Source organism: Bos indicus x Bos taurus, chromosome 4 (genome assembly GCF_003369695.1).
Source record: "Bos indicus x Bos taurus breed Angus x Brahman F1 hybrid chromosome 4, Bos_hybrid_MaternalHap_v2.0, whole genome shotgun sequence".
NCBI classification, from domain to species: domain Eukaryota; kingdom Metazoa; phylum Chordata; class Mammalia; order Artiodactyla; family Bovidae; genus Bos; species Bos indicus x Bos taurus.
This window is the reverse complement of record NC_040079.1, coordinates 31274686-31288710: the sequence shown is the minus strand read 5'-3', so window position 1 is coordinate 31288710 and position 14025 is coordinate 31274686. Positions and strand designations below refer to the sequence as shown.

At 41.2% G+C, this 14025-nt stretch overlaps 1 protein-coding gene across 1 annotated transcript; it reads right to left on the bottom strand.

Annotated features, from left to right (window-relative positions):
• Nucleotides 1-11077: 11077 nt before the first annotated feature.
• TMEM229A (transmembrane protein 229A) lies at nucleotides 11078-13582 on the bottom strand. Its single transcript, XM_027539105.1, has one exon. It carries the CDS (start codon nucleotides 13506-13508, stop codon nucleotides 12411-12413), a length of 1098 nt encoding a protein of 365 aa, XP_027394906.1. The 5' UTR covers nucleotides 13509-13582; the 3' UTR covers nucleotides 11078-12410.
• Between the last annotated feature and the right edge of the window lie 443 nt (nucleotides 13583-14025).

The following is a 14025-nucleotide window of genomic DNA, read 5'->3' as shown; positions in this document are numbered from 1 at the left end:
TTTAATCCCACAGCATTTAATTTAATTTAATTAATTTAATTTAATTTAATTTAATTTAATTAATTTAATTTAATTTAATCCCACAGCATTCTCACTGCCTATTATCTAGTTGCTATTGTTTAGTCACTAAGTCAGAGAAGGCAATGGCAACCCACTCCAGTACTCTTGCCTGGAAAATCCCATGGACGGAGGAAACTGATAGGCTAAAGTCCATGGGATCTCGAAGAGTTGGACACAATTGAGCAACTTCACTTTCACTTTTCACTTTCATACATTGGAGAAGGAAATGGCAACCCACTCCAGTGTTCTTGCCTGGAGAATCCCAGGGACGGCAGAGCCTGGTGGGCTGCTGTCTCCAGAGTCGCACAGAGTCAGACACGACTGAAACGATTTAGCAGCAATCACTAAGTCAGGTCTGATTCTTCCTTGACCCAGTGGACTGTAGCCCACCAGGCTCCTCTGTCCGTGGGATTTCCCAGACAAGAATATGGGAGTGGGTTGCCATGCCCTTCTCCAGGGAATCTTCCCAACCTAGGGATCGAGCCTGCATCTCCTGCCTGGGCAGGCAGATTCTTTACCACTGAGCCATCTGGGAAGCCCTGTTGTCTAGTATGTGCTCGATAAATTTTTACTAAATGAATGAATGAATCAAGAATCAGAGTTAGTCATGACATATAGATTTAAATACTTTTTGAGTAGAACGGACTTCAGACTTTCTCTGGGTTCTTTATTGGACTGCATATATTGGGCAGCATGCAAATCCAGTGCAATGCCAGTCTTAGGAGTTTTTCCCTCTCTACCTTTTTCCTCCACCTGCCTGTGTAGACACCTACATAGAGAATGCAGCTTGGGATCTAGAGTGTCTGAGTCCAAATTTTGGTTCTTTCACTTGCAAGCCTTGGGCAAAATGATTAACTCTCCCATGTGACAGTAATAGCCTATGTAAAAACCAAGATAATAATACATCACCAGGTTGCTGTGAGAATTAAATGAACAAACACATGTCATATTTAGAAAACAAATAGCATAATCTAGCATCCTTCCTTCTGTGCTTTTATTCCTCTTTCTTGTATATCTTGAAATACACTGGTCATTAACTCTGTCCTTAAATTTAATTTTAGGCTGAACTTGATGTGTTGACCTAAAACAAACAGATTGCGAGATATTTCTCTAGAAAAGAGATTTTTTTTTCAGGTTCAGCAGAGAATCACAATGCAGGGTCTGCCACCACGGCCATCCATGTGCAAGTCCCCACATGGCAAAGGAAGAAGAAACTTTCATGGATGGGAAAAGGCAGTTGGGAGAGCCAGAGTGAATAAAGAATCCACAGATTCTCACTGGTTGAGTCCTTTCGAGGAGAGGAGTCTTTCTTTTTCTCAATGAGCTCTGTTCTCCTTGCAGGGTGTGGAAGCTCCCATCTCTATTTAATTGTGGTTTTGTTGATTAATTTTACAGATGTCACTGAACACATTCTCCTCTTCCTCTCTTCTGTTGTTGACACTATTGCATTCTCAGGATCTCTTGCCTATCTGATCATTTATTTCCATATCTTTTGCAGGCTTCTACTTTTTACTTACTTTCAGAGGTCCTCAGGGCTCTGAGTCTACAATTTTAGCTGGCTGGTTGCCTCTGCTTCTCTGTCTTGATTTGCACAACCATCTTATCACTTTTCATCGTCTGTTCTGACTCTTGATTATCTCTGAATCTATATTTTAGTCCATCTCCTCTGTCATAATGCTGGTCTCTTTCTCTCTATCATCTTTTGTATAACAGCCTCATAACTGGTCTTTCTCTACATGTAATCTTGTCCTCTCTGATCTGTTTTCTTTTTAAAAATGCAAGTTGCAAAATGCAAACCACAAGTCCTTTGCCTGCTTAAAACCCTTAATTAACTTGTCAACATCCTTAGGAAATGGTCCTCCAAATTCTAGCGTTTCCATAAAGCTTCAAGACCTGCCTCTTGCCTACCCCTCTAGCTCAGGTCTCACTCTTCCCCCCACCACTCTGCTCAACCAGATACAACAGGCTTTGAGTTACTCAGTGCTCTGATACTCACTTTTGCCAGGTCTTTGAGCATGCTGGGCCCTCCAACTAGAATCTTCCCAACATGCTCTCTCGCCTAGGTGACGGCACCATTATTTCCACCTACATCATCTTTCTGTAGTACACTTTTGTTTTAAAATTCGCATTTTCCACTCTATGAAAAAATAATTGCCTATGTCTTCTTACTTTTTAACACAGTACACATTTAAATAGCTGTTGACTAGATGAATGAATGGACTCATTTCATTTTCCTTATGCTTATTTTAACTCCTTTGGTTCAAATGCTTTGATCTGTGTGATGGTTAATTTTATGTATCAATTTGATTGGACAATTGGATGCCCAGATATTTGGTCTATCATTATTCTGAGTGCTTTGGTGAGGGTTTTTTGGATGAGTTTAATCTTTAAGTCAATAGATAGAGTACATTGTCCTTCCTAATGTGGGTGAGCCTCATCCAATCAGTTGAAGACCCGAACAGAACAAAAAGACTGAATAACAGGAAATTCCTCCCACTCAAGCGGAACATTTGTTTTTACTTGTCTTCAGATTGAACTGAGACATCAGCTCTTCCTGGATCTTGAACCCACTGGCCTTTGGATTGTAACTACATCAGCGGCTCTCTGAATCTCCAGTCTGTAGACTCACCCTGTAGATCTTAGGACTTACCAGCTTCTATAATTGTGTGAGCCAAATTCTTATAATAAGTCTATCTGTTAATCTATTTACATCCTAGTAGTTTTGTTTCTTGGAGAAGGCAATGGCACCCCACTCCAGTACTCTTGCCTGGAAAATCCCATGGACGGAGGAGCCTGGTAGGCTGCAGACCATGGGGTCGAGAAGAGTCAGACATGACTGAGCGACTTCCCTTTCACTTTTCCCTTTCATGCATTGGAGAAGGAAATGGCAACCCACTCCAGTGTTCTTGCCTGGAGAATCCCAGGGATGGGGGAGCCTGGTGGTCCGCCATCTATGGGGTCGCACAGAGTCAGACATGACTGAAGCGACTCAGCAGCAGTAGCACAGCAGTTTTGTTTCTTAGGAGAACCCTGACTACAGTCTGCCAGTAATATTAATATTTGAGGTTGGAAATATAGAAAGAAGTGAACCAGATTCATAGCTAATAAATCATAAATCTTTACCACCTGCCACTAGAAGCAATTTTATGACTTTAACTAAGTTTGAATTTTCCTTCGAGAAGGAAATGGCAACCCACTCCAGTATTCTTGCCTGGAGAATCCCATGGCCAGAGAAGCCTGGCCGGCTATGGTCCATAGAGTCACAAAGAGTCAGACATGACTGAAGCAACTGAGCAAGCATGTAAGTTTGAATTTTATTTTCATTTCTGTTCAAAAGTTGCCCCAATCCAGAAGGTCATCAGCAAAAACAGTGAAGAAAATCAAGACATCAGTAGGGTGCAAACTGGGTAACTCCTTCTTTTTTGGAGTGTCATGTGATAAAAGAAGCACCACCAATCAGTTTTTAGAAAAATTCACATTTCAGAAATAATGTTTTAAAGGATAGTTAAGTTCTCTAAATAGCTTACAATTTTTTTTTTAAATTATAATGTGGCTAAATTCTTTAAGAGAACTACTTGAATTCTGTGTCTTGCAAAAGAAGTTGCTCAGGAAAGAAGGAAGACTATGAGAAGATTAAGCAATTTCTACATTTTTTCTAGGTACTTGGTGGATCTAATTTATGTTCCATAAATAAACGTCCCATTGAAGTCACATGTTGCCACCTGGCGGCATTCCTAATTCCTGTTTCCACTATTGAATTATGTCTGGCATGAGAATTCATATATATTCACCAAAAAAATTTTTGAGCACCTGCTCTGTGCTAAGTTCATTGCTAAGTGTTGAGAAAACACAGAGAATGACATATGCCTGCTCCCAAAAGTTGAAACTGGAAGAAGAGGGACAAAAGAAATGAAGAATGAATTCAATGGCAACTTTTCTGTTCTTCACTCTACTTACCTTCATTTCTCTCTAATTCATTTTCAGACCCGGTAATGAATATGGGACAAGCACAGATCCAGGCCAATTACTTATATCAGAAGGCACAGGAGCATGAAGAGGACCACTGGGTTAACGGCAGTCTATAGGAGAGAAACCTAGAGGATGTATATAAATGAAAATTTAACAGAAACAATGATGTGACTGAGCTGCTAAAAAAGCTAATAGTGATTACTTTTGTTCTACATTTGCAGAAATAAAGTGTTTAGATCAAAGTAGGTAATAGTTTTACTACTGTATATTTTATTATATATTGCTAAAGGATCTTGAATACCTAGCCTGGAGTAAGATAATTAAGACACACTTGGAAACCTTTGTTTTGTCTATGGATGAAACAGTTGGAAAAATAAAAGTTACAGATGGGGGGTCCTTCTGGTAAGAATTTTCTAACTATCAAGATATAGAACAAAGAAATGAGTTGGCCTGAGAGATCTGAATAAGTACAAAGAGCTCTGTCATTAGAAGTGATCAAGAAGAGGATGGACAGATTCCTGTAAAAGATAATCTAGAAGAACTAATTCTTTTGGCTGGGAGTTGAATTAGGTGGTGTTTAGTTATCTTCTCAGGCTCTAAAAGTCCACAACTTTACATTTAAATAAGCTTTAGACTGTTTACCTGTGCATTGGGTACACACATCAATGACACTTTATTAAAATTTTTATAGTATATCCAATAATATCATTTCAGAAAAGACAAACTCAGAAATTTCATCAAATAAGTATCAATAACAATAAAGTATGAAAGAAGATAGTGAAAAGGCTAGCTTAAAACAATATTCAAAAGCTAAGATCATGGCATCCTTTCCTATCACTTCATAGCATATAGATGGAGAAAAAGTGGAAACAGTGACAAATTTTATTTTCTTGGGCTCCAAAATCACTGCAGATGGTGACTGCAGCCATGAAATTAAAAGATGCTTGCTCCTTGGAAGAAAAGCTATGACAAAACTAGACAGTGTATTAAAAAGCAGATACATCACTTTGCCAACAAAGTCCATATAGTCAAAGATATGGTTTTTCCAGTAGTTATTTATGGTGCGAGAGTTGGATCATAAAGAAGGTTGTGAACTTAGTTGCTCAGTCGTGTATGACTCTTTGTGATCTCAAGGACTGCAGCCCTCCAGGCTCCTCTGTCCATGGGGATTCTCCAGGCAAGAATACTGGAGTGGGTTGCCATGCCTTCCTCCAGGGGACCTTCCCAACCCGAGGGACTGAACCCAGGTCTCCCGCACTGCATTACCATCGGAGCCATCAGAGCCCATGAATACTGGAGTGAATAGCCTTCTCCAGGGGATCTTCCCAACCCAGAAATCAAACTGGGGTCTCCTGCATTGCAGGTGGATTCTTTACCACCTGAGCTACTAGGAAGCCCAAAGAAGGCTGAGCACCAAAGAACTGATGCTTTCAAACTATAGTGCTGGAGAAGACTCCTGAGAGTCCCTTGTACTGCAAGGAGATCAAACCAGTCAATCCTAAAGGAAATCAACCCTGAATATTCACTGGAAGGACTGATGCTAAAGCTGAAGCTCCACTACTTTGGTCACCTGATGCAAAGAACTGACTCATTGAAAGAGACTCTAATGCTGGGAAAGATTGAGGATAGGAGAAGGGGGCGACACAGGATGAGATTGTTGGATGGCATCACTGACTCAATGGACATGAGTTTGAGCAAACTCCAGGAGATAGTGAAAGACAGGGAAGCCTGGCATGCTGCAGTCCTTGGAGTCCCAAAGAGTCAGAGAGGACTTAGTGACTGAACAGTAGCAACAATAAAGTGTAAATTTTGGTACCCAACCAAACTTAGCATGTGCAGTACTTTATAAACATAAAATTTTCTTCATAATTCAAGTCTTACATGGTATAAAGACCTAGAATAATATTTATTAATGTGAATCATTTTAGCCAAAGAAAAATAATGTAAGGACTCTCTAAGACTATTGAATACTATCCCTTTCAATGTACATTTTATTTCTGCCTTTATTATTCTTTTGTTTCTGTTTTGCTTGCTGAAAATATCATCATTACAAGTAAGTAGAATGATAAATTTTGTTAAACTCTTGTTTATAAATACTTGAAATCTGAATACTGGTTCTGATGTACTCCAGGGAACTCTTTTATTTATTTTTTCTTCCTGTCTGCTCATTGTTTCTAATAAAAAGTTAAGATTAAAAATAGATCCTCTTCAGAAATGAACAAGAGCATATTCAGTTTAACTTTTGTTCCTAAAAGTTAGTGGGTAATCAAAATGATATGACAAACTTTCTGCATGTTTCTCTCAAGATTATTTTCAAATATTTAAAGTTTCAAAACTGAGATCCTTTGAGATTAATTTTATTTTTATCATGCATGGAGTATAAATGTTAATAAAATACCTTGCATGTAATATAAATATTTGTAGGAAACCCATCAAAAGTGAGGCTAGTTCTCTGCTTAATATCATAAGTGTAATTTTTTTTTTGAATGGGAGAATTGATCCATGGTATCTCTCATCCTTTCTGGTTAGCTAATTGCTTCCGTCACACCTGCATCTGCTCAATGCATTTCTTGATGAAGCTGGTAGCTTCAGGGAAGCTACCAGGAAACTCTCCCAGTTTATATTCCCAGGTAGACCTGGGCAGCAACCAAAGGCTTTTCATGGGTTGAACCAGTTGAAATTCCAATGACATAAGGAGGATTCCTAGTATTTAATTTTTTACTCTTTTGCTTGCAGCCAATGTTTGTTTGTTCTTCTGAAGTAATTTTAATTTACTCAAATCTCTCAAGGTCCTGTTGCCTAGACTTAGTGAATAAAGCCTCATTTGAAAATATACAATAAGTAGACAGTGAGTATTATGGTAAAAGAATGAAACATTGATTTTTTTCCTTTTAAATAGAGAAGATCATCTCAAAAAGTGTTTCACTGCAATACACAATCTGGCTGACCAGTATTTGTTAGTTCCTGGAAACTTTGAGAAGTCAAATAGACTGGGGTGGGTATTAACACAGCTTTGTAGCTTTCCCATTTAGTCTTTGCATGAAAAACACAGTTAATACTGTCAATAGTCCAACCTGAGCTAAGAAACCATCTGTCAGAGATGTAAGGAATTCCAGCCTTGGATAGAAGGTTGGATGTTATTAATCTTCATGGTTTCTTTAGATCCTTAATTCTTAATTGTGGTAAAGATATATTTTCTTCTAAATGGGAAAGTTGATCCATGTGACTTTTGGATTATAATAGAATTTTTAAGAGGTTAAGATGAACATTAAACTTCTCTGTACGTCAAGGATCAGCCTGTCTGTGTTTGTCTCTCTCCTTAGGAACACTCGGGTCATTTGTTTGACCATTTATGCAAAGAGAATTCAAAGATTAAAGAAAAAAAGTCTCCATATTTACAATCTCCTTATATTAAGAAAAAATATCTAAAGGAAAATTTATACACATCACAGTTTAATTTACAACGTGGGTTTTTAGCAACTGGAAGTCATTGCCTGTATGATAGCTTCACGTCTCCATGTTAAAAATTAGAAAGAGGTCAATTTTAATGAACAGAAGTCCACACAGACAAGTGCTATTTTTGTATATTCCTCTGGTACCACATCCAAGAATAGAAAGGAAAAAAAACTGGCAACAGAAAAGAACCATCTTTCCTTCCAGCATAAACTGAGGCATGTGTTGGATGGAGAAAAGGGAAGGGTGTTCCATTTAACTCTTTCTGAGTAAAGGATCTTAGTTCTATTAAGCACTGTTGGAAAGTATACTGGAGACAGTAAATTGGATATTATATTTAAAATTGAAAGGTAAAGTGTTTTTTAAAGTCTTTTAAAACAAGCAAGGATCAATTTTACTAAAATGCTGTCAAATATTACAATACAATGACTTATCATTCCAAGTCTATGAGTATAACTTCCTTTCCAAATATAGTGATTTTTTTTAATGTACTTTGGAAATGGAGAGAGAACCAAAGTAATCTACCAAAATTCTTTCTCACCATCTTTTTAAAATAGAACCAGGTCAATTATGCCAGCAGAGACTATTTCAAAACAGTAGAAATTATTATCTTTTAAAGGGGTAGGATTAACCAATTCATAATTCTTAAACAACAAAGCACATCATATTTTTCTGAGTTTAACATAAAATGTCAAATATTTGTAATGAAATATTTATAGTTAAGTACAGTGAAATGTGTGAAATACTGAAATGGATTATCAACATTACTGGAGTCCTGATATAACACAGGAACATCTATATTAATTGATACCATGAAAAACAAAATTTCTCTTTAGATTGAAAGCTGAGATATAATTGATTTAAAAATTAAAGCACTTTATGTAAGAAATTTCAGCATTGCCTAAGTTAAACATGGAATGAGAACCACAGTTATTACTTTTTTTTTTCATGTTTTTCTATTAAGAACTTTCTTGGGACTTTTCTGGAGCCCCAGTGGTTAAGATGCTATGCTTCCAAGGCAGATGGACTGCATTCAATCCCTAGTGGGGGGATTAGCATCCCAAATGCCATGTGGCCAAAAAAAAAAAAACTTTCTTTAACTCTAAGGTGATTAACTGAATGCAGAACAAATATCTCTGCAAAAAATTTTAATTTTGGGGTTGTATAGCTTACAGTGAAGCTCATTCTGAATGCTATATTCAAGAAGAGAGCCTTAATTATATATATTTCTTCTTGCTTGTGTTGTGAGTTATCTTGAATTTTGATATATTATTCTTATATTCAAGATCATCTGACTTCAGATGAGGAACTCTACTGCAGAGCACTGCTTGACTAGAAAATCTGTCATCTGGGAATTAGAGCTAGGCTGACTATCAGTTATGCATCTTGGTATTAGCACCCTGTTATTTCCAGAGACTAAAAAGGCAACATGAAAGAGTATTTTTGCTACTAGTATCTAACTTTTATACAGCTGCCCTTGCATCTATGATAGTGCCAGAGAAGAGAAAATACAGATTGTAAGGTGAAATCCACAGGAGATCCCAAATCACTGTGGTCCGTAGGTTAAGGCATGCCAACCTTTCTGTTAAGAACAGAGCCTAGAGTCCAGCGTCCTTGGATTCTGTCTAAATAGCTGTATGGCTTGATTACTTAACCAAGTTATTTCTTTGGGCTTCAGTGTCACTGTCCTCATGAGAAAGAGTTGTTAGAGGTTTAAGTAAATATGTATGTGTGTGTGTTTGTGCCAATGTAGGAGACGCAAGAGACCTGGGTTTGATCCCTTGGTTGGGAAGTTCCCCTGGAGTAGGCCATGGCACCTACTCCAGTAGTCTTGCCTGGAAAATCCCATGGACAGAGGGGTGGGCTGCAGTCCATGGGGTCACAAGAGTCAGACATAATTGAGGGACTGAGTACACACACACACACACACACACACACGTATACTTAAGGTATATATATATATCATATATGAGTTGTTGTATCTTTAATTTATATCACATATGAGCCTAAAATATTATGTATTACTTAAAATTAAATACATATATATGAGACATATGTAATATATTCATTTAAGATATAGGTAAATATATACATGTATTTATTTAAAAGTATATACACATGTTAATAGTGCAGTTCTTGGTAGGTGGTAAGCACTACCTAAATATTAACTATTATTATAATAGTTAATATTGTACTGCCTTATCATTTCTATATCTGAACTACTAATGAGTAACCAAGTTGATCAGTCTGATGGTTCTTTCCTTTCCTTGCTTTTTCTTGAAAGGTTCAAAATTGCAGCAAATGTTACTTTTAAGAAGTTGAGTAAACACAGAATGAGAAGCCCTAAGGCAAGGTGCTGAGTTAACAGACAGGCTAATCACTTCCTGAATACAAATGAACAGGGCTCTTTGTAGAACTAGCACTAGGGACTGTTAATGGGCTTTTGTTTTACAGACTGATGGATTGATATTCCAGGGAGAACCCTGATGAGAACCCTGACATCTGCCTCTCATAACCTATTACTAATACTAAAACAGTAGCCTTGCAAATCAGCATAATCTCATATAAATCAATGCACTCACATTCTAATGTGAGCTCCATCAGGACAGAGATTTTTGTCCATGTTGGGTCATGGCTGTAGTCACAGAGTCCAGGCAAATGCCTGAAAAATAGCAGGCTCACAATAACTATTTCTTGAATGAATTGAATCAATGAAAAATCTTGAACTTTTCTTTAAATAGGATTAACATTAAAAGCAAAACAAACAAAATAGCAAGCTTTTTTGATGAGTTTGGCCTGAGAATCCTGATTAGCAGTTTAAGCAAGCTGAAGGAGCAGCATGTAAATGACAGAAGGGTGAATACATACATTTAGCCAGTAGTCCAGAAGCTGTGGATTTGGTTATGACTTCACTGGAATGCATGGTGTGGAGCCATGCCACACTTAACTTCGACTCATGCACATGTGACAGATTTGAATTACAAATATTTTGTCCAGCATCTGACTAACTTTAGTGTCTATATTTACATTTTATTTTTCTCCCCAGGTTTTCAGAAATCTTTTCCACAAAGTGACACTTTTATTCTCTGCAAACATTTAATTACTTCCAACAGTTTCTACTCAAGCTTTGACTGGCTAAAACAATCAGTGTGACAGAGGAGAGGAGAAGCAGAATTGAGCTGATCTCCCAACAGTTCTGCTGTGAAGTGAAAGTGTTAGTTGTTCATCACGTCCAACTCTTTGTGACCTATGGACTGTAGCCTGCCAGGCTCCTCTGCTCATGGGATTCTCCAGGCAAGAATACTGGAGTGGGTTGCCATGCCCTCCTCCAGGGGATCTTCCCAACCCAGGGATCGAACCCACATCTCTTTTGCCTCCTGCACTGGCAGGTAGGTTATTTACCACTAGTGCCACATGGGAAGCCCTTTTACAGTATAGACAAGCTAACAACTTGAATAGGAATATATATTAATTTGTATACACTCCAAGCTTTCCTAATTATCTTTATAACAAAAACTAAGAAGGTATTAGTCATCCTTGGATGAGCTATACTCAATTCTACTTGTCTTTTCTAAATATAATAAAAACACAGAAACAAATTTAAAGTACATTATTAATTGATTAGCCATGATTTCTCAAATGGTTCACATCATCTTATTTAACTTGGAGCTTCCAAACTTTAAGAACAAGTCACCAAAGAGCTATCATTGATTTATAATGCACATAACTACATTGGACTTTAATCCAAGAACTCTGTAGGGGACCCAAAGGAAACGGAAAAATGTTTACAAGTGAGCCATGGCAGAAATAGGCTGAAAACACATATCTGTATCCTCTGAAAACAATTAGGGCTAATACAATTAGGGTGAATATTCTAGTTCATTTTATTCCATGGGATTGCTTTTACTCTTGACACTCCATATAGAAAAGAGTCCTTAGGGTTAGAACACTATTAAGGATGGTATAATTTTGCATGGCCCTTGCACATGTAAGGTAGACATTTTACATGATTGCATAAGGACTAAAATTTACAGCCAAAGATAACACAGGATCTGATTAAAGTTAACACATTTGGCGTTTAAGGCTAATCCACATTGGAAAGCAATCATTTCCAGGAAGGAGATCAATATCTTAACACAGTGTTACCTGTCTGAGTTGCTAAAAAAGATTTCTTATCTAAAAATCGATTCATAGGGTGTGTTTTCAAATTTGTCAGCTTCTTTTCATTTGTGTGCTATACAGAGGCACTTTAAAAGCTATTAATTGTAGTTTCAGAAGTACAAGACACTGGATTTCAGCAGTCACTGGCAAACATGGCAGGAAATTAAAATGACATTGGATTAAAAGGAAAGTAAGTGAAGTTGCTAGTGAAGTCGCTCAGTCGTGTCCGACTCTTAGCGACCCCATGGACTGCAGCCTACCAGGCTCTCCGTCCATGGGATTCTCCAGGCAAGAGTACTGGAGTGGGTTGCCATTGCCTTTTCCAAAAGGAAAGTAAACAAATCATTAAATCAGAAAACCTCCCCGAATCTTGGAAAAATCACTGGTGTCTGAGTTGAAGAACTTCCTTACTTAAAAAAAAAAATTAGTAACTATCACCCACCTACGCCAAATAAGTGCAAATAAGTGAATACTACAGCTTTCTGAGGTTAAGGTATGATGGTTTGCTGTTTGGACTAGTGAGGGTTTTAAAATATTGATGAGTTAAGTACTTAGAGTTACATTTCCAGCAATATTTCAAAGTATTATCGTATTATGCATACGTTGCCAATAGAAAAACTAAAATGTCGAATAAAACAGGTTGGTGGTAAAGTTTAGTAAAAGGTATAAAAATTAAAAGGCTAAAAAAACACAAAAACCCCTCCGTTTTATTGTGTAAAAATAAATCGCCTTCATTCATGAGAATCCAGTGCCCCCTTTTTTTGGTCTTAGTTAGATGGTACGTATTGCACCCGCCACAACACATTGGAAAGTAGGTCCTGGTACACACTAAGGAATATCCAACCAGGCAAATACATCAGCGTGATAAGGCCCATGAAATTGAGCGGATAGTGAGAATAGTCCCAGGAACAGGCGCCCCAAGTGCGGAGTCCCAGGCCCCAGAACAACTCCCACGCGTAGATGAAGATCACGTAGAAGGGTACTCGCTTCCAGGTGCCCCAGCCCCGACTGTAGTGGAGGTGGAAATAGAGCTTTTCCACCACAAAACTGCAGCTGCCGTACATAAAGAAGGACCAGAGCGACGTGTGGCCGCTGCTCGTCCCGTCCCCGGGCCCCAGCAGGTTAAAGAAGAAGGTGAAGAAGATCTCATCCAAAAAACCGTGCATTCCGAAGAAAAGGAAGCGGAGCAGGTCCGGCAGCCCCTGGTTGGGGGCTCCCCCGGCGCCCCTGGGACCGCGAGGTCGCCGCCGCCGACCACCGGCTGTCGCTGGGGCCCGGGCGCCCGAAGGGGCGAGGGGCGCGCCCCGCAGCTGTTGCCGCCGCTGGTACCGCAAGTGCAGGAAGCGCTTCAGAAACACTTGGCAGTGGTAGAGCGCCAGCACGTACTGCAGGGCCAAGTCCAGCGCCCCCGGCGCCACTGCGCCCCCCGGCCCGCCGACCCGGCGGAGCAGCGCTCCCGCCAGGGTCTGCAACCCCACGTGGGCCGAGGGGTAGAGGAGGAAATTGAAGACGAAGGCGCTGGGGCAGCGCCGCTGCTGCAGGTAGACTTTCTCCAGGGCTAAGTGGGTGAGCGAGTGCAGGAGGCAACGGTAGGGCGAGGAGAAGCCCAGCATCCGGAGGTCCGGACGGCGAGCGAAGCGGTGCGCCGCGGACAGGAGCACGTCCAGGGTGACCCCGTGCATCCCGTAGAAGTAGAGGCGCATCCAAGCCGGCAGCACGGCGCCCTCGGCCGGCGCTTCAGCAGTGGACAGCGGCTCAGGGCAGCTGGCGGCAGCCTCGCTTCCCCGCCCTCCTGGGGCCCCCGGACGCCTCGCCGCGCCGCCCCTCCGCGCGGGACCCTCGTCGTTCGCGTCGCTGCCGGCCATCGGCTCGGAGGCTGCCCGGGCGCCCGATCCCACGCCGCCACCGCCGCCGGGTGCGCCGAGCTGCTGGGCGGAGGGGCCGAGCCCCGCGCCGCCCTCCGGCCGCTGCTGGCCCCCGGGGGGCGCGCGGGGAGCTCCGTCCCTGCCGCGGCCCGGCGGCGGCCGGAGTTGCTGCGATCCGGGGACGCGCGGGCCGCCCTGCTCGCGGAGTCCCCCCTCCGCGACCCCGCGGCGCCCTCGCCTCTAGTCCTCGGCGAGGTGCCGCCGGCCGGCGCCCGCGCTCACCCTGCGCGGCCTATCGGGCGCCGAGGCCCGGCGAGGGGCGGTGGCGCCGGGGCTGCGAGGAGAAATGCAGACGCTGGTGCAAACCCCATCTCCTCCGCGGCTCAGCCCCGCCGCCTCTGCTGCAGGCTGTGGAAGCGTAACGCGAGCAGCGACGCCCCTTCCCCCGGCCCTCCCCATGGCCCTCTCGGCCTGGGTAGACCGACCTCTCCCGCCTTCGCTGCCCCCTCCCTCTCCG